Source organism: Globicephala melas, chromosome 19, assembly GCF_963455315.2.
Source record: "Globicephala melas chromosome 19, mGloMel1.2, whole genome shotgun sequence".
NCBI lineage: Eukaryota > Metazoa > Chordata > Mammalia > Artiodactyla > Delphinidae > Globicephala > Globicephala melas.
In genome coordinates this window covers 15,027,680-15,052,083 of record NC_083332.1, presented here as the reverse complement: position 1 = coordinate 15,052,083, position 24,404 = coordinate 15,027,680, and the positions used below count along the sequence as shown (strand labels likewise).

General features: G+C 36.5%; 2 protein-coding genes across 10 annotated transcripts in view; both read left to right on the top strand.

Annotated features, from left to right (window-relative positions):
- The window catches only part of ZNF260 (zinc finger protein 260), a 210,170-nt gene extending 189,249 nt beyond the window's left edge, over window positions 1-20,921 (top strand). Inside the window, exons 2-5 of one of the 8 annotated variants that reach the window (XM_070044171.1) lie at window positions 896-968; window positions 4,184-4,310; window positions 4,635-4,709; window positions 19,276-20,921. In XM_070044171.1, coding sequence (XP_069900272.1) covers window positions 960-968; window positions 4,184-4,310; window positions 4,635-4,709; window positions 19,276-20,300 — 1,236 coding nt within the window. In that variant the 5' untranslated portion in view covers window positions 896-959 and the 3' untranslated portion in view covers window positions 20,301-20,921. Of the gene's footprint in view, window positions 1-895; window positions 969-4,183; window positions 4,311-4,610; window positions 4,710-5,769; window positions 5,790-15,135; window positions 15,353-19,275 lie in introns of those variants that run through there. The other 7 variants (XM_070044169.1, XM_070044168.1, XM_070044170.1 and 4 more) reach the window with 7 other exon arrangements.
- Window positions 1-24,404, top strand: part of ZFP82 (ZFP82 zinc finger protein) — an 86,132-nt gene that overhangs the window by 8,672 nt on the left and 53,056 nt on the right. For both annotated transcript variants that reach the window (XM_060288811.2, XM_060288812.2), the window contains exon 2: window positions 896-968. The gene's annotated coding sequence lies outside the window, so the exon portion shown is untranslated. The remainder of the gene's footprint in view (window positions 1-895; window positions 969-24,404) is intronic.

Genomic DNA, 24,404 nt, shown 5'->3' with positions numbered 1-24,404 from the left:
TACACAATTATTATGAATTTTATTACTATGCTTATAGTCAAAAGCTATTCTAAAGCATCAGTGATGTGGGTTTAGTCCATTTCTATGTTATTTCTGTAGTTTTAAACTCCTTTATATTGTTATGCTAATTTTAATATCTTCCCCAAATTACTGTAAATTCTGTAAAATTACTTTGTTTGCTTTTCTGGATTTCAGTTTTCTTAAGTCAAGGCTCATTAACCCCAAAAGTCTTCTCAACTAGGCAAGATTAGAGGATCTGGTTTATCAACTAGCTGTTTCTTGGTCAGGACTTGGGACCTGATTGTACAATCCAAGATCATTGAAAATTGGTTTGACCAATGTATATCCAAATTAAAATGCATATGATCAACTTTTAGGAATTAATCATTCAGAATTTATATACAGGTAAAATGATATATGTACAAGAATATATATCACAGCATTGTTTGTTATAGTGAAAGACTGGAAACAACCCAAATGATCATTGGCAGCAAATTGGTTGAATAAATTAACGTGTATCCATTTAGTATAATCCAATGTAGCTAAGAGAATTATGTACCTCTGAATGTACTAGTTGGGATCTGGTCCAAGATATATTAAGTAAAAATAGTAACAGTGTGTATAATATGCTATAATTTGTACTTTTAAAAAGTACATCTTTGTGTGCATATGTGTATATATACAAGCTTTGTTCTCTAAGCCATGTCAAGTTGTCCAGATCTATCTGGCTCTAGTCAAAGCTTGAGGTTTCTGGAGTAGGGGATAATGAGAGATTTGCCCATTCTTCTCACTGATACCCCTCAACTGTTTGTGTGGAGTGAACAGAGGGGAAATGATCATTCTGGGAGCTATGAGGCAAGTGGGATCTTATATAGCTTCTTTTCATTTCCTCCAGCTCTGCCTTTTTCCAGAAGAGGAACCCAGAGGAAGACTGGTCCTTTTCTGCAAATATCAAAGCCATGGCTCAGGTGAGATACTGTTTCTTTTTGCTCAAATAGAGTCATTTTTACCCAATACGTGTAAATATTTGCTTTCCTCATCATGAGCTTTTAGGTGTTTTAAAAAAACAACTTTCAGACAGTTTAGTTATAAGCAATGCCAAAGTTCTCTTCCTCTTGCTCTAAAGAAAAGGTCTCTAATAAGCCAATTCAAAAATTTCTCTCTTGGTGGAAATATTTATAGAAAAAATAAGTGGTTAGATAATCATTGTTGGAAAAAAAGAAGGAATGTCTGGTTAAAGATCTTTATACTCTTAAATTATAGATAACTGTTAGAGGGCTGAGGGGTAGCTAACAAGTTTCTCTGAAGGGGTCTTAATCAGATTAAAATCCATTAGAAAATTGCTTATGGAATTCATCAAGTATCTTTATTTGTTCCCACAAATTGTTAATTACATAATGTAAACACAGTCTGACTGAGACCAGGTTTGGAAGGAAGTTTTTTTCACTGGTTAACATGGTCCCCCTTCAGGAACCTGACCCCTATTTCCTCCTAAACAACCCAGTGCCCTCCACAGTCCCCCCTTCTTCTTTTAAACAGTGTTTACAAATCCATTTAGTAAGTCCTTCAGCACCTTCTATCAGAGTTGTGTCAGAAATCTTGGTAGAACAGAAATGTTTTTTCCATTTGTCAATCTAATTTGCTTTGGACAGTGATTTGATAGGATGGAGATGGGTAATTAGGGGCACCTCATGCGGAAAACCCCTGATCATCTCCACAGACCTAGGTTTTCCAGTAAGAAAGTATGTGGAATGGTTTTGTTTGATTTCATTCTTAACACACAGAAATATCTCCTATGTATGAGACTTTCAGGTTTGAAGGTATGACTGGTGGTTGGTACAAAGCTCTGACACCCCACGAGATCATCCATGATAGACATTGGTAATGCCATTGTGTGAAACTGGATCACATTCTGCCAATTTCCTGTAGTTCAGGAACAAAGGAAATTTACAGTTGAGCAATGGGCGGTTTTAGGTGAGATTGGGCCAATGTTGGAAAGGTCTTTAAAGATCACCTTCAGCCTCAACGTCTGAAAGCAAAGGAGAAGTTGTCATTTATGTCCATATTATAGAATATTATTCAGTGAAAAAAAATATGCTTATGGAAAGAATTTAACAAGGCATAACTTATTATACAGTAGTGTGACATTAGAATGGATCAGTCTTGAATTATATGCAAATTTAAAATATTTTTTAAAGTCATATTATACATGTTCAGAAGTAAAGTAGTGCTATTTCAATTTGGCTCCACTACCAGTTCCACTCCCAGAAGGTAGCTGCCCTCAACTCTTGAATATTGATAATCAGTTTTACTCATTATCTCTTGACTTACTGCAGAGTGGAAAGGACATTATACTTACATATTGCACCCTTCATTTCCTCTGATTCTGTTATTATATCACAATTTTTGGTTAAATCAATAGTGTACATATTCTTAGGACTGCAAATATCACTCACTGCTGAGCCAGCTCATGGCTTTTTTCTGTTACAACCTTTCATTTTTCCTGGGGTTAACTGCTTTCTTCCCCCCATTTTCTTAGTTGTCCATGTATTTATATCCAAAATCTCCAGAATCACTGCCACATGCCAATCAATATGTTTTCCATCTGGTCAAACACATCAATTCCTTTTGAACATGCGTCCCTATTCCCTTTTTCACCCTACTCCCATCTAGTTGCTCTCTAGGTCTGTTTCCCAAAGATTTCCCTTCCCCCCTCCCCGGGATTTTCCTTCACTGTTCTCCCGTGTTAATTCACTTATTTCTTGAATCCCATGTCTTCCTCTTTTCTAGTTTACTCTCTGATTTTGATGGAGCACAGCCTCTGGTAATTTCCTAAGAAATTGTGCTGAGTCGTTCCATATCTAGGAATTTCTTTTTTCAATTGTCACAACAGAATGAAAATTTGGTTATAGATTTCTAGATCAGAATTTCTTTTCTTCATCAGCATATTGAATTGTTCTTACCATTTCTTGTTTTTAGAGGTTTTCTTAAGAACCCCATTGCCTCTCTGGTTCTTTTTTTTTTTTTAATTTATTTTTAATTATTTTTTTGGCTGCGTTGGGTCTTCGTTGCTGTGCGCAGGCTTTCTGTAGTTGCGGCGAGCAGGGGCTACTCTTCATTGCAGTGCGGGGGCTTCTATTGCAGTGGCTTCTCTGTTGCAGAGCACGGGATCTAGGCGTGCAGGCATCAGTAGTTGTGGCACATGGGCTCAGTAGTTGTGGCTCACAAGCTTAGTTGCTCTGCGGCATGGGGGATCTTCCTGGCCCAGGGCTCAAACCCGTGTCCCCTGCCTTGGCAGGAGGATTCTTAACCACTGCGCCACCAGGGAAGCCCTGCCTCTCTGATTCTTGATGGCTTTTGTCCAACCTGCTTTTAATGTCTTCTTTTTATCCCTTATTCTGAAATTTTACTTATAGCTATTTTGGAAAAGACAGTCACATATATTCATAACATATTACACGACAAGCATTTGCTAGTTGTTTGTGTATACTATTTCATTTAATTAGGAAACTCGTCTTGGCTGGATTTTGTACCTTCCCAGACTTACTTGGATAATGGAAGTGTCCCATTATACACAGGCAATTTCCTTGGAGGAAACAGATGACATGGAAGCTCAGTGATTCAGTCCTGCTTATTTGTTTACAGTCTTCCAGATGCATCCCAGACATTCAGCCCCACTCTGTATGCTTGCTGGTTTTCACCTCTTCTAGCTTTATTTTAATTAATTAATTTATTTTAATAAATAAATTTATTTATTTTTGGCTGTGTTAGGTCTTCGTTTCTGCGCGCAGGCTTTCTTTAGTTGCGGTGAGCTGGGGCTACTCTTCCTTGCAGTGCCCGGGCTTCTCACTGCGGTGGTTTCTCTTGTTGCAGAGCACAGGCTCTAGGCACGTGGACTTCAGTAGTTGTGGCACGTGAGCTCAGTAACTGTGGCTCGCAGGCTCTAGGGCGCAGGCTCAGTAGTTGTGGTGCACTGGCTTTGTTGCTCCACAGCATGTGTGATCTTCCCGGACCAGGGCTCGAACCTGTGTCCCCTGCATTGGCAGGCAGATTCTTAACCACTGTGCCACCAGGGAATTCCCTCTTCTAGCTTTATTTTTTTCTTCTCTCTTTCCATCACAAAAACACTTATGTTTATTAATCCAATCTAATTTTTAACAATTTAACATGGTTGTTGTTCCAGGAGTCAGTGATGTTCAGTGATGTGTCCATAGACTTCTCTCAGGAGGAGTGGGAGTACCTGAATGATGATCAGAGAGATTTATACAGAGAGGTGATGTTGGAGAATTACAGCAACCTGGTTTCAATGGGTAAGGATGTCCATAATAATTCAAATTCTGCCTTGAGAAGGTCTACTTCTTCTGGTGTTATACTCACCTACCTTTCAAGTAACCATTTGGATTTCTACAGCTTGTTTCCGGAGGAATAATTTTAATACTGTAGAGTTAGAAAGAGGAAGCTGCATTGAGTTATGAGGGAAGTTTCAAGTCCTCTGTTATGTTTCATAAATCTTATGTATCTTTCTTTGACTCTTTCTTAATAATGAAGGGACTGGATTTGAATTCTGGGACATTCTCATCATAAACTTATCTCATTACTTCTTTTGTAAGCAGGACATTCTATTTCTAAACCAGATGTGATCTCCTTCTTGGAGCAAGGGAAGGAACCCTGGTTGGTTGACAGAGAACTAACAAGAGACCAGTGGCCAGGTAAGTGAGGCATGGCAGGTAATGACCCAATTGGTCAGTGGAGAGACTGCACCTTTGAGATGAAATCTGGGAAGCTCCCCTTAAAAACTTTAGGCCTGTTGTGCAAAAGTAAGCCTTTTCAGCATGACCTTTCAAATGATCTTACCTTTTCCCCTTAACACACTCCACCTGCTCTTCTCCTCGTGTACTTCTGTCCCAATTCTAAACAGCTGGTGCCCTCCTCCACATTCTCCAATAATATTCCTTTCTTTCCAAATTTGGATCTACTTCCTTATCAGCTTCTCATCCTCTTTCGTATTTAGTCTTTAAAAAGCATCACTGTCTCCTGAAATATTTTTTTTTCTACATTACCAAAGACTTATTTCCTTTAGGATTTTTAAGATACAGTAGCTCATACACTCATTGATTCATTCATTTACTGATTTTTCTAATGTGTGTGAGGTACTCTACTAGGTACTGAAGAGATTAAAAAACAAATAAGCAGGAATTCCCTGGTGGTCCAGTGGTTAGGACTCCACGCTTCCACTGAAGGGGGCACGGGTTCGATCCCTGGTCGGGGAACTAAGATCCCTTAAGCCGCATGGTGCAGCCAAAACTGAAAAACAAAAAATGAATAAGCAATTTCAGAATTTATAGCTTAATAGGGATATTATATATAACTCCTAAAATGTAGAAGCGCCATAAGTGAGGTTAAAATAGGGAGCCCAGCAGAAAGTGAGGGCTAAAGAGGTAGAAGAGAAGTTGATCACATAGATGTCATAGAGGGAGATTTGAGCATGCATGTCATTGACTTTAATGGAAAAAAGGAAAAAAGGCTCTGTGCCTCCATTGAGAGCTTAGTGCTAGCAAAGATAAATTTTTTAAAAAAAGGAAAAACCAGGACAGCACATTTCTTAATTCAGTATATGTTTTTTTTAATTTTTATTTTATATTGAAGAACAGTTGATTAAAAATGTTGTGTTAGTTTCAGGTATACAACAAATTGATTCATTTATACATATACATGTATCTATTCTTTTTCAAATTCTTTTCCCATTTAGGTTATTACAGAATATTGAGCAGAGTTCCCTGTGCTATACAGTAGGTCCTTGTTGGTTACCTGTTTTAAATATAGCAGTGTGTACGTGTCATTCCCAAACTCCCAATTTATCCCTCCCCCCCACCCTTCCCCCTGGTAACCATAAGTTCATTCTCTAAGTCTGTGAGTCTGTTTCTGTTTTGTAAATAAGTTCATTTGTATTATTATTTTTTTAAATTCCACGTATAAGCGATAGCATATGTTATTTGTCTTTGTCTGACTTCACTTAGTATGATAATCTTCAGGTCCATCCACGTTGCTGCAAATGGCATTATTTCATTCTTTTTAATGGCTGAGTAATATTCCATTGTATATATGTACCACATCTTCTTTATCCATTCATCTGTCGATAGATCAGTATATGTTTATTGACTACCTGTTGTATGCCCAGCACTACTGTCAACCTGAGGTTACAGCAGTGAATAGAATGTGCAGACTCTCTATTTCCAAGTTTACCCTCTGGTGCAGGGAGAGATACAAAATAAATGAATATATAATATATAATGGTGAGTGCTGAAAAGACAAACAAGGTGGAGAAAGGGGATGGGGGGGTGCTATTTTATGTGACATGGTACGAGAAACTTTTTCCAATAAGATGACATTGGGACAGAGACCTGAAGAAGTATAGCTGTAAATCATTGTATGTGATTACTGGGAGGAAGAACATTCCAGAGAGAGGAAGCCAAACAAACATTCAAGGACCTGAAGCAGGTATGCATTGGCTCTGTGTGAGGAGCAGCCAGGAGGCCAGTGCTTCATCTATCCCAGTTGTTATTATTAAAGTATTTTCAAATCCAAGACTTCATGTCATTTCACCCTTGCATAACCTCAATATGTAATTCTAAAAAATATGGAAAATTTTTCCTTTATATAACTTTAATGCTTTATCATCCCTAATAACTTTTACACTGATTTCTTGGTACACTGGATTGTTTTAGTGTCATTCTACTGAGTACTAGTGAGAGTGAACATTTTCACCTTAATGGTGCTACTGTTTTTAACTTGTTTGTGCTATATTTTACACTTTTTATCTATTACTGTCCTAATTTTTTTCAGTCAATTTTTATGGACTTTATGAAATAAAAACATTATATACCCATTTCCACAGGGTGCTTTTTACTTTTTAAATTTTAATTTGGATTGGCATCTTTAAGTGTATGCTTTAATGTGTCTGTAGTCAACTCTTTTGTGGTTATTACAGTTTCTAATTTTAGAAAATTAACTGACTTCTACAAACTTCATAGATATTTTGTTCTTTTAAAAACATTTTTCTGCTATTTTCAATAGCATTTAAATCCATTTTAAAGTTCTTTTACAATAAGCTGTAAATTGAGAGTCCAAATCAATCCCCCCACCCGTGCCCCCATACCTTATTTTAGCACCATTTACTGAACAGCTGCTTATATCATCAATGTTTTATCTGCCTGTTCAGTTATAAGTTCTGATTTATGTTAGTTTGTATTTCAGGGCCTCTTTTTCTATTTCTTTTATCCATCTATCCACTTGTACCTGCAGAGATAGACAGGCCCAGGAGACAGTTTAATATATTTTAATTCTTTTTATTGGAAATTATCTCAAGTACAGAAAAGTAACAAACTATAGGCAGATATTCAAACAGTTATAGAATGAATTCTCATGGAACCATCACCCAGGTCAAGAACTACAACACTGTCAGCACAGATCTCTCTTTGTCCATAGTATCTTTGTGTCCCTTTATACTTTTACCACCTAAGAGAGCCACACAATTTTTTATAATCAGAGTTGATTCATTTGATTATATGAATATACCACAGTTTATTTTTCAGTTCTACTTTTCATAGGCAGTTATGTTGTTTCCAGTTTTTGACAGTTATAAATCACTACTATGAACATTTTCTATGTTATTTGAAAAGGATAGAAATGAATGGATCATAAGACATCATATCTTTAGCTGTCCATTTTTCAACTTTTCTTTAATGCGTGTACTAGTTTACAATCCCACCAGCAGTATATAGGAGCTCCCATTGTTGCACATGCTTCCTAATGTATGGTATTGTCAAACTTAGATTTTTACCAATTGCTGAGTATATAGTGATACTTCAGTGTGGTTTAATTTGCATTTCCCTTTTTACTGATGAGTTTGAACACGTTTTCATATCATTATTCGTCTTTTGAAATTCTTCTTTAGTCAATTGCCTGTTCGTCTTTTTTACCTGTTTTTCTGTTAGATTGCCTGTATTTTTCTTAGTGATGTGTAAGAGTTCTTTATATATTTTGCTTATGAGTATATTCCATGTTCTAAAAATTGCTAATATCTTCTTCTACTCTTAATTGTTTTTTAGCTCTCTTTGTGGTTTCTTTTTGTGAACAGAAGTTCTTAATTTTGGTCAAATTTATCGATCTTTCCTTTTGTGCTTCACACTTATTAGGACTTATGTAAGAAATTCTTCCTTGGCCTATATTTGAATCTTATATAAACAGATCATGCTATCTGTACTTTTAGTCCTGTTTAAGAAACCTTTGCTTACCATAAGACCATAAAGATATTCTCCAATGTTTTCTTCTCGATGTACGATTGTTGTTCCTTTATAAACTTTTCTTCTAAGGGGCTAAATTTTTACTGTAATATTCAGGTGTGGTTACCTTTATTCTGCCATATTTTGCTTCTGGTTGTATTTTTAAATCTGAGGAGTTATATCTGTTTCTTGTGATAGGAAATCCTTGGCAGTCATCTCTTCAAACATTACCTTGCTACCATTTCCTCTTGTCTCCCGTAGCTCCTATTAAACAGACATTAGAACATCTGGATCACCTCCAATGGCTTAAACTCTTCATCTCTTTTTCCATTTATACTGCCTTTACATAGAATTCCTTGCCTCGATTTGTATTGATTCACTAATATATTCAGTTATGTGTGACCTTTTGGCTCTTCAGCTTATCCACTGTTTTTTTTAAATTAGTATAGTTATTTATAAAATATAGTACATGCACAATAGGATATATATAACATTTAACTAACATAAAATTATAAGATAATAACATGTAAATCTCTAGATTTGCATATACAAGAGATTTGCTAGGAAATACACCTAGGAATATAATTGCTGGGTCTTGGCATACATTCTTTTTTTTTTTCCCCCACCTTTAAAGAGTGATTTTTATTAAACTTCTTAAATTTGCTTTAAAAAATCAGTTAACCTGTTGGATCCTGATATCTCTAGATAGTCACTTCAAGTCTCTATTTCACTTAGCTTGTATATAGCCAAAAAAGAGGGTAAAGTCTTCTGGGGCTTTGTCGGAGAATTTAGTGGACATTAAAACACACCAGACAGGCTGTGTGGCCCAGTTGACTTTAAATAGGCATACTTTCTTATTCAGCTTTACCAGGTAATACCAAACTGTTTTCCAAGTGTCTGTATCACCATCTTTCCCTGTAACTGATATTGTAAGATTTTTTCCATTTTTTAACAATCTGATTGGTGAGTATAAAATCTCATTTTGGGGCTTCCCTGGTGGCACAGTTGTTAAGAATCTGCCTGCCGCAGCTGCATAGCACAGGGAGATCAGCTCGATGCTCTGTGACCAACTAGAGGGGTGGGATAGGGAGGGTGGAAGGGAGACGCAAGAGGGAGGGGATATGGGGATATGTGTATATGTAGAGCTGATTCACTTTGTTATACAGCAGAAACTAACACACCATTGTAAAGCAATTATACTCCAATAAAGATGTAAAACAAAAAGCATCCGCCTGCTGGGACTTCCCTGGTAGCACAGCGGTTAGGAATCCGCCTGCCAATGCAGGGGACACGGGTTCGATCCCTGGTCTGGGAAGATCCCACACGCCGCGGAGCAACTAAGCCCATGTGCCACAACCAGTAAGCCTGTGTGCCACAACTGCTGAAGCCTGCACGCCTAGAGTCCATGCTCCACAACAAGAGAAGGCACTGCAATGAGAAGCCCGTGCACAGCAACAAAGACAATGCAGCCATAAATAAATAAATAGAATAGAATCTGCCTGCCAATGCAGGGGACATGGGTTTGAGCCCTGGTCCGGGAACATCCCACGTGCCACGGAGCAACTAAGGCCATGTGCCACAACTACTAAGGCCCACGCGCCTAGAGTGCATGCTCCGCAGCAAGAAAAGCCACCGCAATGAGAAGACCGTGCACTGCAACGAAGAGTAGCCCCTGCTTGCCGTGTGCAGCAATGAAGATTCAACGCAGCCAAAAAAAAAAATCTTATTTCATTGTTTTAAATTGAGTTTTCCTGGTTACTGTTGAAGATGATTATTTTTCCACATGTTTGGCCAATAGTGTCTCTTCTGTGTAATACCATTTTTTTTTAAACTGCTATCTCTCCCTTCTCTTAATTGCAGTAGCTGACCCTATGCTCCACTTCATCTGATTTGATAATCTGCACTTTTTTTTTTTAAGATTTATTTATTATTTATTTTATTTATTTTTGGCTGTGTCGGGTCTTAGGTGCAGCACACCGGATCCTCGTTGAGGCATGCAGCATCCTTCACTGTGGTGCACAGTCTCCTCACTGTGGCATGCATGCTTTTCTCCAGTTGTGGTGTGCAGGCCTTCTCCTCTCTAGTTGTGGCATGCAGGCTCCAGGGCACATGGGCTCTGCAGTTGTGGCACGCGAGCTCAGCAGTTGTGGCGTTCGGGCCCAGCTGCCCTGTGGCATGTGGGGTCCCAGTTCCCCAACCAGGGGTCGAACCCACGTCCCCTGCACTATAAGATGGATTCTCTATGACTGGACCACTACAGAAGTCCCTATAATGCCATTTTGATCATTTTTTTATTAGACTATTTGTCTTTTTCCTAAAATTTATAGGAATTCCTTATATATATTCTAGGTACTAATTTTTTGTCAGTAGCATGTTTTATAGACATCTTTTCCTGTTGTAGCTTATTTATTCATTTTCTTTATGACATCTTTTGATGAACAGTAATCCTTTGTGTTATTATGGTTACATTATATATTTAATAGTTAAATTATATATAATTATATAGTTTTATATAATTATACATAATTATAATTATATAAGTTTATTTAAAAATTCTGCTTTTTTCCTTCCCAGGCTTCACACCTTTGGGGTCATAAGAAACCTTTTCCTAGCCCCATTTTCTCCTATTTTTTCTTCCAAGAATGTTTATGTTTTTACTTTCTTATTAAAGCCCTGTTAAGGTACCTGGAGTTGATTTTCACAAATGGTATGAGATCAGTTATAATTTTTTCCCCGTAGAGAAAACAAATTATTTTTGCCCCACTGAATGAAGAGTCCATTTGTTTTCCACTGATCCACAGTCACATATTAAAATTCCATGTATACATAGGTCACTCTTATTCCATTGGCCTTTTTATCTGTACCTGTCCTAATTACTCTTGCTTTTATCAAAAGTCCTGATCTCTGATGGGACAGGTCCCTCCACCTTTTTCTTCAGAAGTATTTGATTATACTTGTCTTTTTGGTCTTCCATATAAATTTTAAAATTACATTAAGTAAAATTTCATTTATGTTGTTTTTTTGTCAACATCCATTCATGATAAAAACTCTGAACAAAGGGGGAACATATCTCAACATACTAAAGTCCATTTGTGACAAGCCCACAGCTAGCATCATACTCAGCGGTAAAAAATTGAAAGTTTTTCCTTTAAGATCAGGAATGAGACACGGATCCCCACTCTCACCACTTTTATTCAACATAGTACCGGAAGTCTAAGCCAGAGCAACTATGGAAGAAAAAGAAATATAAGTCATCCAAATCAGAAAGGAAGAAGTAAAACTGTCACTATTTGCAGATAACATGATATTATATATAGAAAATCCCAAAGACTCCACTAAAAAAAGTTAGAATTATTTATTTAATTTTATTGAAGTATAGTTGATTTACAATGTGGTGTTAATTTCTGCTGTACAGCAAAGTGGTTCAGTTATACATATATACATTTTTAAAAGCACTATTTCTTAATGTTTTCTTTTTTTAAATATTTTCTTTCACTTATTTATTTTGTTTGGCTGCGTTGGGTCTTCATTGCTGTGCGCGGGCTTTCTATAGTTGCGCCAAGTGGGGGTTACTCTTCGTTGTGGTGTGCAGGCTTCTCATTGCAGTGGCTTCTCGTTGTGGAGCACAGGCTCTAGGCACGTGGGCTTCAGTAGTTGTGGCATGCGGGCTCAGCTGTTGTGGCTCACGGGCTCTAGAGCACAGGCTCAGTAGTTGTGGTACATGGGCTTAGTTGCTCCGCGGCACATGGGATCTTCCTGGACTAGGGCTTGAACCTGTGTCCTCTGCATTGGCAGGTAGATTCTTAACCACTGCGCAACCAGGGAGGTCCTATATATACATTATTTTACTATTCTTTTCCATTATGGTTTATCATAGGATACTGAATATAGTTCTCTGTGCTATACAGCAGGACCTTGTTGTTTATCCATTCCATATATAATAGCTTACATCTGCTAACCCCAACCTCCCACTCCATCCCTTCCCAAATCCCCTCCCCCTTGGCAACCACAAGTCTGTTCTCTATGTCCGTGAGTGTGTTTCTGTTTCATAGATAGGTTCATTTGTGTCATATTTTAGATTCCACATATAAGTGATATCATGTGGTATTTGTCTTTCCTTTTCTGATTTCACTTAGTATGATAATCTCTAGTTTCACCTATGTTGCTGCAAATGGCATTATTTCGTTCTTTTTTATGGCTGAGTAGTATCCCATTGTATATATTTACCACATCTTCTTTATCCATTCCTCTGTCAATGGAAACTTAGATTGTTTCCATGTCTTGGCTGTTGTGAATAGTGCTGCTGTGAACATAGGGGTACATGTATCATTTTGGATTAGTTTTGTCTAATCCAAATGCCCAGGAGTGGGATTGCTGGATCATATGGTAATTCTGTTTTTAGAAAAACTGTTAGAATTAATAAATGAATTCAGTAAAGTTGCAGGATACAAAATCCACATACAAAAATCAGTTGCATGTCTATACACTAGTAATGAACACTCAGAGAAATTAAAAAAAAATCTCATTTACAAGTGTATCAAAAAAAAAAGAATAAAATACCTAGAAATAAATTTAACTAAGGAGGTGAAAAGACCTGTACATTGAAAACTATAAGACACTGATGAAAGAAATTGAAGAATTCACAAATAAATGGAAGGCTACTCCATTTTCATGGATTGGAAGAATTAATATTGTTAAAATGTTCATACAACCCAAAGTAGTCTACAGATTCAGTGCACTCCCTATCAAAATTCCAAGGCATCTTTCAGAGAAATAGAACAAACAATTCTAAAATTTGTATGAAACCTACAAAAGACCCTAAATTGTCAAAGTAATCTTGTGAAAGAAGAATAAAGCTGGAGGCATCATGCCTCTTGATTTCAAACTAGATTACAAAGCTGTAGTAAAAATAGTATGGTATTGGCATAAAAACAAACACATAGATCAATGGAACAAAAGAGAGCCAAGAAATAACTGTGCTTTGCAAATAAGTCCATCTGTACCATTTTTCTAGACTCCACATATAAGTGATATTATATGAAATTTGTCTTTCTCTTTCTGACTTACTTTACTCTATATGACAATGTCTAGGTCCGTCCATGTCACTGCAAATGGCATTACTTGGTTTCTTTTTATGGCTGAGTAATATTCCATTGTATATATGTACCACATCTCCTTTATCCATTCCTGTCGATGGATATTTAGGTTGCTACCATGTCCTGGCTATTGTACATAGTGCTGCAGTGAACATTGGGTGCATGCATCCTTCTGAATTATGGTTTTCTCTGGATATATGCCCAGGAGTGGGATTGCTGGGTCATATGGCAGCTCTATTTGTAGTTTTTTAAGGGACCTCCATACTGTTCTCCATAGTGGCTGTACCAATTTACATCCCCACCAACAGTGTAGGGGTGTTCCTTTTTCTCCACACCCTCTCCAGCATTTACCATTTGTAGATTTTTTGATGATGGCCATTCTGACCAGTGTGAGGTGATACCTCATTATAGTTTTGATTTGCATTTCTCTAGTAATTAGTGACATTGAGCGTCTTTTCATTTGTTTTTTTGCCGATCTATATGTCTTCTTTGGAGAAATGTCTATTTAGATCTTGTACCCAGTTTTTGATTGGGTTGTTTGTTTTTTTGATATTGAGCTGTATGAGCTGTTTGTATATTTTGGAGATTAATCCCTTGTCAGTTGCTTCATTTGCAAATATTTTCTCCTGTTCTGTGGTTTGTTTTTTAACTGAGATATCCCTCCTCTAACCCTCTGTTCTTCCTCCCCAGGTGTGATTGTAACATAGCTTTATTTTAGAATTTTCCTTTATTATCATCCAGTGGATTCCCTTAGGATCATCCCTTTGATTCCCTTAACTCCTTCCCTTTGAATTCGTTTTGATTCTCTTCTGTATTTGCATGCCTTGGATACTTTTGTATACCTAGACTGTTGGATCTCTTGCCTTCCTCTTTCTTGATTTGTTTCCTTATTATTCTGAAGCACATCTTTCAAAAGCAACCAAGGGAAGGATGCAAAAGAAGTAAATAGAAAGTATATTTTGTGAATCCTTTCATGAATAAAAATGTTTCCATTTCACTCTCCTAATTTGATTGATAATTTGACTGGAGATGTCATTTTAGGTGGAAAAACTTAGTTCAACTTTTTAAAGGCATTGCTCTGAGGATTTCTAAAATCTTCTGTTATCTAGTGTTGTAGAGAAGTCCAAAACCCATTCAGTTCTTAATTCTTTTAAGTGACCTGTTTAATCTCTTTGGAAGCTTTTAGCATTTGTTATTTATTTATGATGTTCTAATATTTCATGTTGAGGTATCATGATGTTGATTTTATTCTTTCATGTACCAGGGCACTCACTTATTCCAGAAACTAAAAATCTCTGAAATTTTCTTCTGTAATTTTGTTGATCATTTGTTCCGCATTGTTTTCTCTTTTTCTCTGTTCTCTATGTTTCAATGTTTATTGATCATTTTTTATGTCCAGTGCTTGGCACCATGTCTGACACAGAGTAAGAGCTCATTAAATTTTTTGAATGATTGAACACTCGTAATTCAGATCTTAAATTTTTTGTGCTACCTCTAGAATTTCTTTTTCTTTTTTTTAAATTGAAGTATAGTTGATTTACAATGTTGTGTTAGTTTCTGGTGTATAGTGAAGTGATTCAGTTATACGTGTATATATACACATTTTTTTTCATATAGTTCTCTGTGTTATACAGTAGGACCTTGTTTATCTATTGTTGTTTATCTATTTTATATATAGTAGTTTGTATCTGCTCTTTTTTCTTTTTTCTAGTTTCCATCTCTCTCTCTCTCTCTTTTTTTTTTTTTTTTTTTTGCAGTTCGCCGGCCTCTCACTGTTGTGGCCTCTCCCGTTGCGGAGCACAGGCTCCGGATGCGCAGGCTCAGCGGCCATGGCTCACGGGTCCAGCCGCTCCGCAGCATGTGGGATCTTGCCGGACCGGGGCGCAAACCTGTGTCCCCTGCATCGTCAGGCAGACTCTCAACCACTGCGCCATCAGGGAAGCCCTCCATCTCTCTTTTTATGTTGTACTTTCTGTGAGGTTTTATTAAGTTCTCATCTTCGTATTTTTATTTAAAAAAACATTCTCAGTATTTCTTTTTCTGACATCATTCTCTATGGAATTGCTATATAACATTGTTTTTAGAAGCATTTTCTTTTTTTTTTTTAGAAGCATTCTTCTTTTGAATTTTGTTTTTTTCCCTCCATTGTCTCTCCTGTTTCTGTTTGTGTATTTTAAGCTCTTATTTTTTGTTTTTGTTTTTAATTAATTTATTTATTTTTGGCTGTGTTCGGTCTTCGTTGCTGCACACTGACATTTTCTAGTTGCGGCGAGTGGGGGCTACTCTTCGTTGTGGCGCACAGGCTTCTCATTGCGGTGGCTTCTCTTGTTGCCGAGCACAGGCTCTAGGCATACGGGCTCCAGTAGTTGTGGCATGCAGGCTCAGTAGTGTGGCTCATGGGCTCTAGAGTGCAGGCTCAGTAGTTGTGACACATGGGCTTAGTTGCTCCGTGGCATGTGGGACCTTTCTGGACCAGGGCACGAACCTGTGTCCCCTGCATTGGCAGGCAGATTCTTAACCACTGCACCACCAGGGAAGTCCCTTAAGCTCTTATATTTAATGTTTTCCGGAAATAGCTAGTGACTCAAAGCTATTTGCTCATATAAAACTGTGGCATTAAAAAGCTGATTTGAGCTTGTTTGTGACAAGATTTGTAGATTTATTGGTGGTAGTTACTGCAGAGTGATCTGCCTAGAACAGTTCATTGGCTGACACCACCTATCAGGTCTTTTCTCTTGGGCTGATTTTCTCCAGAATGGGATCCTCTACTTTCTTTCTGGAATTAATAAAATAAGCGTGGCTGCCTGATTCTTGAGAGTTTACTGGGTATAGTGGACTGTGGAATCAGCCTGCTATATGGAGTAGGTTTGAGAATGTGAGGTCTGTCTATTTCTTACAGATTTTCAAGTAATTATCCTTTTTGCAACCCTTATGCACCCTAGTTTCAAGGGTACCTGGTGTTTGCATGCTTGAAAATATCTGGTATTCTACAGTAAGACTAATCTGTGACTTAGGTTTCAAGGCTCAAGGTTAATACATCATTTATTACTATTCCATCTATTCTCTAGTTTCCAAATTTTTGTTGATGCTTTTTTCCCCATTCTCATTGTCCTCATGGAGTTTCCTCTTTTGTTGAATCTCATTACTATCTTTAGTGGCACTTCATGAAAGAGCAGTAATAAATGCATATATTCAATGTGCCATATTTGCAAAAAGTGTGTCCTTTTTATTTTTAATCAATTAATTTTTGGGCGCGTTGGGTCTTTGTTGGTGTGCGCAGTCTTTCTCTAGTTGCAGCGAGCGGGGGCTGCTCTTCGTTGCGGTGTGTGGGCTTCTCATTGCAGTGGCTTCTGTTGTTGCAGAGCACAGGGTCTAGATGTGTGGGCTTCAGTAGTTGTGGCACCTGAGCTCAGTAGTTATGGCTCAACGGGCTCTAGAGCACAGGCTCAGTAGTTGTTGCACATGGGCTTAGTTGCTCCGTGGCATGTGGGATCTTCCCGGACCAGGGATTGAACCTGTGTCCCCTGCATTGGCAGGTGGATTCTTAACCATTGCGCCACCAGGGAAGTCCCTGTCCTTTTTCCCTAGAGGAAATTTTTAGACATTTTTCATTAAGGAGTATATATTTAAATACTTTCTTATTGAGTCAGTCAGTAAATACTTGATCTTCCAATATGTACCATGTACCATGCTCAGAGTTGGATACACATTGATGAAGACAATAGACATTTTCCTTGCCTTCACAGAACTTAAGACCTATTGAAGGAAAAGATAGTAAATGAACATAAATAAGTATGTAATTACAAATTATGAAAATCCTGTTAAGGAAGAGAACAGAGTGCTAAAAATATAATTACAAGGAGGGTGTAATTTGGTCATAGGATCAGAGAAGACCTCAAAAAGTATGATCTTTATGTAGAGATTTGGAAAATGAGTAATAGTTACCAAGGCAAAGAGTAAAAGAAAATACCTTCTATACATAAGGAAAAGTACCTAGAAAGATCTAAACAGGGACTAATAATTAGGAGCATTTGAAGAACTATAAAATAGGACCAATGTGGATGGAGCTTAGAAACCAAAATGGAGCATAGTGTGAGATTTGGTTGAAAGGCAGGCAGGAACAAGATCATTCAGAGTTTTGTAGACCACATTCAGGAGTTTGGCTTTTATTGTAAGAGCAATAAAAGGAAACCACCAATGGATTTTAAGCAGAGCATTGGCAGGCTAATGCCATTCTAGTGACATGGATTCAAGACTACAAACCTCAAGTGGAGAAACTAGGTTGGAGGCTATTCCAGTATTCCAAGGGAGAGATATTTCATATTAGGTATTATATTGAACATAAAGGGAAGAGTGTCAGGATATATTTAGGAACAATATTAAACAGTATTTGCTAAATAATTATATGAGAGTAAGATGAATAAGATGGTACTAGAATGATCTTCACTTTTTTGGCTTGAGGTTTTTCCTCTGGGTCCATAGTGTGGTCTTCAAAACACTTCACTTGCCTAACATCCATATTTTTATATGGAAATTCTTCCATAATATTATCTCCCAAATACTAAATAATTATTTAATACCAAGTATTTTTTCATATAGTATTCCCAGTCCTCACAATGATTATAAGAGTTAGTTATCATTCCTGTCATATAGACAGACAGTTGGGGACTCAGAAAGATGAACTAATTTGCCCAAGGAAACAAAGCTTGTAATTAACTGAGTTTGAGTTCAAAACTCATACAACTGAATCTTGTACCTCTGATCTTTCAATAGCAATACACTGCCTCCCATTATATTCTTTTCACTTCTCTTTGAACCTACAAATGCCCTTCCTGTCAGTTGGTCATCACTACTACAGTGCTTGTGCACTTGTTAAGTCCTCTCCTCTTTTTTCCTAAGTTCAGAATTACAGAATTCCAAGGCATAGTATTTTCATCAAACCCCAAGCATATACCATATCGAGCCACAGAAAATCCTCCCTATATAACACTCATGCTAGGTTCATTCAGCACCTGACTTTTCTTAAGGTACTCTCCCATCTGGATTACCACCTTCTATTTCTCTGTCATTGGTTGAAGAGAACCTAAGCCTCTAGTTACTTAATCTAGAATTTTCAGCAATGATGGAAATGTCTGATATTTGTGATTTCCAGTATGGTAGACACTAGCCATATTTGGCTATTTCTAACACTAGAAATGTGGATATTGTCACTGAGGAACTGAATTTGAATTTTTATTTAATCTTAATTATGTTAAATTCAAATAGACATATATGCTAGTAGCTACTGTAATGGACAATACAGATCTAACCAGGGCCTGGCAAACTTTTCAACAGGCCAGATAGTAAATATTTTAGGCTTGCAGTCAATGTGGTCTCTGTTGCAACTGTAGCTCAAAAACAGCCATAGACAATACATAAGTGAATAAATGTGGCTGTGTTCCAATAAAACTTTACTTATAAAAATGACTGCAGGGCTGCAGTACATAGTTTGCCAACCCCTGAACATTCTTCCTTAGACATATTCATTTAATCCTGACAACCACCCTATTAAGTGGTATGATCATTCCCCTTATTTACAGTTCATGCTGTGCGCCGCTTTTATATGTGTGTTTGCATATGATGTGAGATGTTGTGTGTATGTATGATTAGAGCCATCCTGTAACAAGGGAGTCTAAGGCATCTGTATATTTAGCAAGCTCCCATAAGTAATTCTGATTTATAGCAACGTTTAGAAACCAGTGGCTTACTTACTGTCCTCACCTTACTATGTCATCTCTTTTCACTCTTCTTTTCTTGTCCATTTTTAAAAATTTCAGTTTAATTCTCCCATTTTAATTGAAGTTTTATTTCTCCCAAACAAGAAAAATGTGAGTGATTGCTTTCATATTTTCTTTCAGTCCTGGAGTCAAGATGTGAGACCAAGAAATTATTTCTGAAGAAGGAAATTTATGAAATAGAGTCAGCCCAGTGGGAGATAATGGAAAGACTTACAAGACATGACCTTCAGTGCTCTAGTTTCAGAGATGATTGGGAATGTAATGGCCAGTTTGAGAAACAACATGGCTCTCAGGAGGGACATTTCAGTCAACTGATATTCACCCATGAAGGCATGCCCACTTTTAGTCAACATCCATCCTTTACATTACAGCAAATCATTAGTAATAAAGAGAAATACTGTGCAACTAAGGAATATAGGAAATCCTTTAGACATGACTCACAGCTTACCACCCATCAGATAATTCATACTGTTGAGAAACCCTATGAATGTAAGGAATGTGGAAAGGCCTTTAGACATCCCTCAAGACTCAGTCATCATCAGAAAATTCATACTGGCAAGAAACCCTTTGAATGTAAGGAATGTGGAAAAACCTTTATTTGTGGCTCAGACCTTACTCGACATCACCGAATTCACACTGGTGAGAAACCCTATGAATGTAAGGAATGTGGAAAGGCCTTTAGTAGTGGCTCCAACTTCACTCGACATCAGAGAATTCACACTGGTGAAAAGCCCTATGAATGTAAAGAATGTGGGAAGGCCTTTAGTAGTGGCTCAAACTTTACTCAACATCAGAGAATTCATACAGGGGAGAAACCCTATGAATGTAAGGAATGTGGCAATGCCTTTAGTCAGAGCTCACAACTTATTAAACATCAGAGAATCCACACAGGTGAGAAACCCTATGAATGTAAGGAATGTGAAAAGGCTTTTCGTTCTGGTTCAGACCTTACTCGACATCAGAGAATTCATACTGGTGAGAAGCCCTATGAATGTAAGATATGTGGGAAAGCCTATTCTCAGAGTTCACAACTTATTAGTCATCATAGAATTCATACTAGTGAGAAACCCTATGAATATAGGGAATGTGGGAAGACCTTTAATTATGACTCACAGCTGATTCAACATCAAAATTTGTACTGGTGATAAAACATAGAATATATGAAATGTGTGCAAATGCTTTTATTTACAGCTCAAAACTATTAACATCAACTATTTAACAAAAGAGAATTTATCTCTATATTAATCCCTCTAAATAGAATAAGGTAGAAACATCTTATTTGCTGACTACAGCTTGTTCAGCCCAAGAAAAATCATGTAGGAGAAACACCCTATGAGTAGAATACGTTTTGGAAGCCATTTAATAAAAGCCCCTATTTCCCTTGCCATCAGGTAATTCAGTCTAGTAAATACTCAAAATGACAACAGCACTTCTGGCACCTTTCTAACCTTATCTTAAACATCAGAGAATACATGCTGAAATGTAATCCTGTGATTTTCATTTTATTTTCCCCCCAATTTGTCTATAGTTGTAATATTCTTAATCTTTTAATCCATTTAAATTTATATAACTGTAAAGTCCATCTGTGTATATCATGGTTTATAAAATATCTTTATTTTTAAGATACCTTTAATACCCAAGAGCAGTGACCTCTTTATTTTTGAAGATAGCTTATTCCTTTTGCTCTTTACAAAATTTAGACTTTCTTGTTGTAGAAACGTTCATGTAATGACTTACCACTCAGTAAATAGAGATCCTTTACTATCTTCATGGTGTTTTCCTTGTGTTGCTGTAATATCATTTCATCAAATCCCTATTGATAGACATTGTAGTTTCCTCCAGTGTTTTTGCCATTATACACAGTGCCCTGACGGGCATTCTCCCTAGGTATATCTTTGTGTCATGTCTTTTATTTTAATTGCAGAAATAATGCCTCAATATATATTTTCCTTATAATAGGTTTAAACATTACAAGTAAGGTCTTTGACAACTATCCTTGTACCCATATCCCTCCTTGTTTAGTATTTATCCTTCCTGAGCATTTTTCTATGTTTTTATACATATATGTTTTGGTAGAAATTATAAAATGGGGATAATTATAATACCTACCTCATAATTTTGTGTGAGGATCAAATAAAGAGACACAAAGTGCTTAGAATTGTGCCTGTCATATAATAAATAGATACCCACAGAATGTTGGTCATGTTAATTGTATTCATCGTTGTCATTATTAGTATTATTTGTTGAAAAGCAACTGTTTCTACAGACCTTACTCAACATCAGACAGGACAGATAATTGAAGAAAGACCCATTGAAGGTAATGAATTAAGAAATTTTCCATTATCACTTACTTCCTATGGAACATGAAGTAATCCTGGGTGTTGGTGGGGAAAGTAATGTGTGTAATGAGTAGGAAAGGCTGTATTCAGATTGGTATCCTTTTCACTACATCATATAATACCTAATATAAAGACATGATAATATAGACAAGACATTGGTGACACTGATTAAAAAATATGAAAAGACAAACAGCATTATGTTTGAAAATGAATATGCATATGTACATAAAGAGAAACCTTATAGTGACTGATTTTAAATGTTATACTGAATACAGTACTTCCAATACATTTGAAAACCTAAACAAAATTATTTTGTAGGAAAATAAAAATTACAGTATTGACTCAAAGAGAATTAAACTCTTGGGAGACTCATAAACACAGGTAAAAGGGGAAATTTAGCGTGAGATATAGTAGCTATTACTAATGAAGCATCAAACCCAATTTCTTTTCAGGCAGAACTCTTTTTTAAAAAAATTGGGGTATAATTGATACCAACATTATATTAGTTTCAGGTGCACAACATAATAATCTGATGTTTGTATACATTGGAAAATGACCAGCATAATAATCTAGTTAACATCCGCCACCATGCATACTTATAGAATGTTTTTTTTTGTGATGAGAACAGGAAAGACTTTATCAAGTATTCAAGGAACTATTAGTTATATAGAAGTAGACATCTCATAACATACTCTAACATAATCCTGATGTTAGATAAGGATTAGGAGAACACAAACAGGAAGCTATTTTTCAGGGTCATCCATGAAGATATATACAAGCATACTAAAGAAAATAGCAAACTGTAGGTATCTATTAAATGAACAGAAATGAACCTGCATTGGGACAGTAACTGAAGAAGATCCCCAGTGCCCAGTTCCAGCTAATGAGTGCTATGAGAAAATGCAGGCCTTCTTTTGCCAGCTCTTCTGACTTTTGGGAAAATCCAGAAATCTACATTTTTTTCAGTGTGTGATAGCCCTTGATTTTTTAAATGGCAGCTAGGGTTTTGTTTGGTTCTTTTTTAAACATGGTATGGACCAAAGATATATTGACGCTGCAAGTAGCAAGTGACCCATAGCTTACTTTTGTTCTGGACACTAGAGCAGTGAGTGTGCAAAAGGCTCACAGGAGGAGTTTTTAATAGTGCAAATCCCTTAGCCCCAAGGAGACTTAAGGGTGGCAGGGGAATAGTGAAATACAAGATAATTTACCTGGAATTTCTTAGATGTGAAAAGTATTTTCAGAGATAAAGTAGCTAAGCTCCAAATACAGTTTTTTTTTAAGGACTTGATCCAGTCCCATATTTTCTACATGCAGTTTTTTATTCTCAGCATCATGTCATTTAAAAACTAGGGTATATTTTATATGTTGTAATCCCATTCTTGAGCTATATAACTGTATACACATGCAGCTGAAAATAAGAATAAAGAGTTAACCTATTGAGAAAAATAGGTTAGCCAGACCATCACTCTAGCAGAAAATATGTCACTGGAATTATGCATTCTGTTTTAGACCAAGGGTCAGCAAACTTTCTGTAAAGGGCCAGAAAATAAATATTTTACCCTCTGTATGTCATACTATTTCTGTTGCAACTACTCACCTCTGCCATTATAGTGTGGAAGCCTACTAAAATTTCTTAAGAAATCCTGAAGTTTAAAAAAAAAGTCCCACAGCTTAGCTTTGTTTAGGTTTAGGTTAGTGTTTGAGATGGGCCTTTACTGTGCCTCAATTTTCATGCTCAGCAAGCAGCTTCCTACATTGAATGGTACCATTCTGTGGAAGGAAAATCCATATATCCAAAGTTACTATAGATCTGTCCTTCTATGCTCCACTTTCTTTTTTCTTAGATCCCATATTAGAGGACTTTAAAAAACAAAACAAAACATTGAGCTACTTTATTTTTTATGAGGCATGAAGAAGTAAAATATTTAATAATCAATTTGAGATAAGTAGAGTGAGCAACATATCTGCAGATGGTAGAATTAGTAAAGACGAGGCTGTTTTATTCTAATATTCTGCATTACACTAAAATGAGAACTAAGTGAAATTTTATATTCTTTTGTCATTTTAAAGTCATTTATTGAGTTCCTCATCTAAAATTACAGAAGTAATGCATTTGCACTTGAACCAATGAAACAATGCCAGTAAAAAGAAAAAAACATTATCTCTGCTCCTCTCCATTTCTCACTCCCTTCCCCTTTGTCTATTTCCTTCTGAGTAATGTCTAAACCTCGTGTATCTCCCCCATATACTTCTTCAAGCTTAAACAGTAACACAAATAACTTATTTTAGTATTTTTTACCCCCCCAAATGGATGATACTTTATACATTTCTCTGTAATTTGCTTTTTTACATTCAACAGTACATTTTGGATTTTCTTTCAAGTCAGTAAATGATGATTGAACTTAGTTGTTTTAATGCTTACAGTATATTCCACAGTATGCTTATACCAATACCTACTCAACTACAGTATTTCCCCAGTTGTGATATTTCATATTATCTCCTTTGCCATTTAAAATTAGTGCTGCAATAAACATTCATATATTATATTCTTGTCTATTTACTTTATTTCTATAAAATAGGTTTCCCAAAACATTTCCAATGTATTCCATGTTTCTTAGAAAAGTATTGCTTATAGAAAATTTCAGAGGACAAGAGGATAAAGGAAAAAAGTGCAGGTTTTCATATATGTGTTTATGTGGGTGTGTACACACACAGATTTAACACTTAATCCATCTGGATTGATTATTATATATGGTGTGATATAGTATGTTGGCTTGTTCTCATCCAGAAATAAAGCCAATTATGCCAGAAACAATTATTAAAGTATTGAACTATTAAACTATTCATCTTCTACTGAATTAAAATACTATCTTTCATATATTAAATGCTCATATCCTCAGACCTATT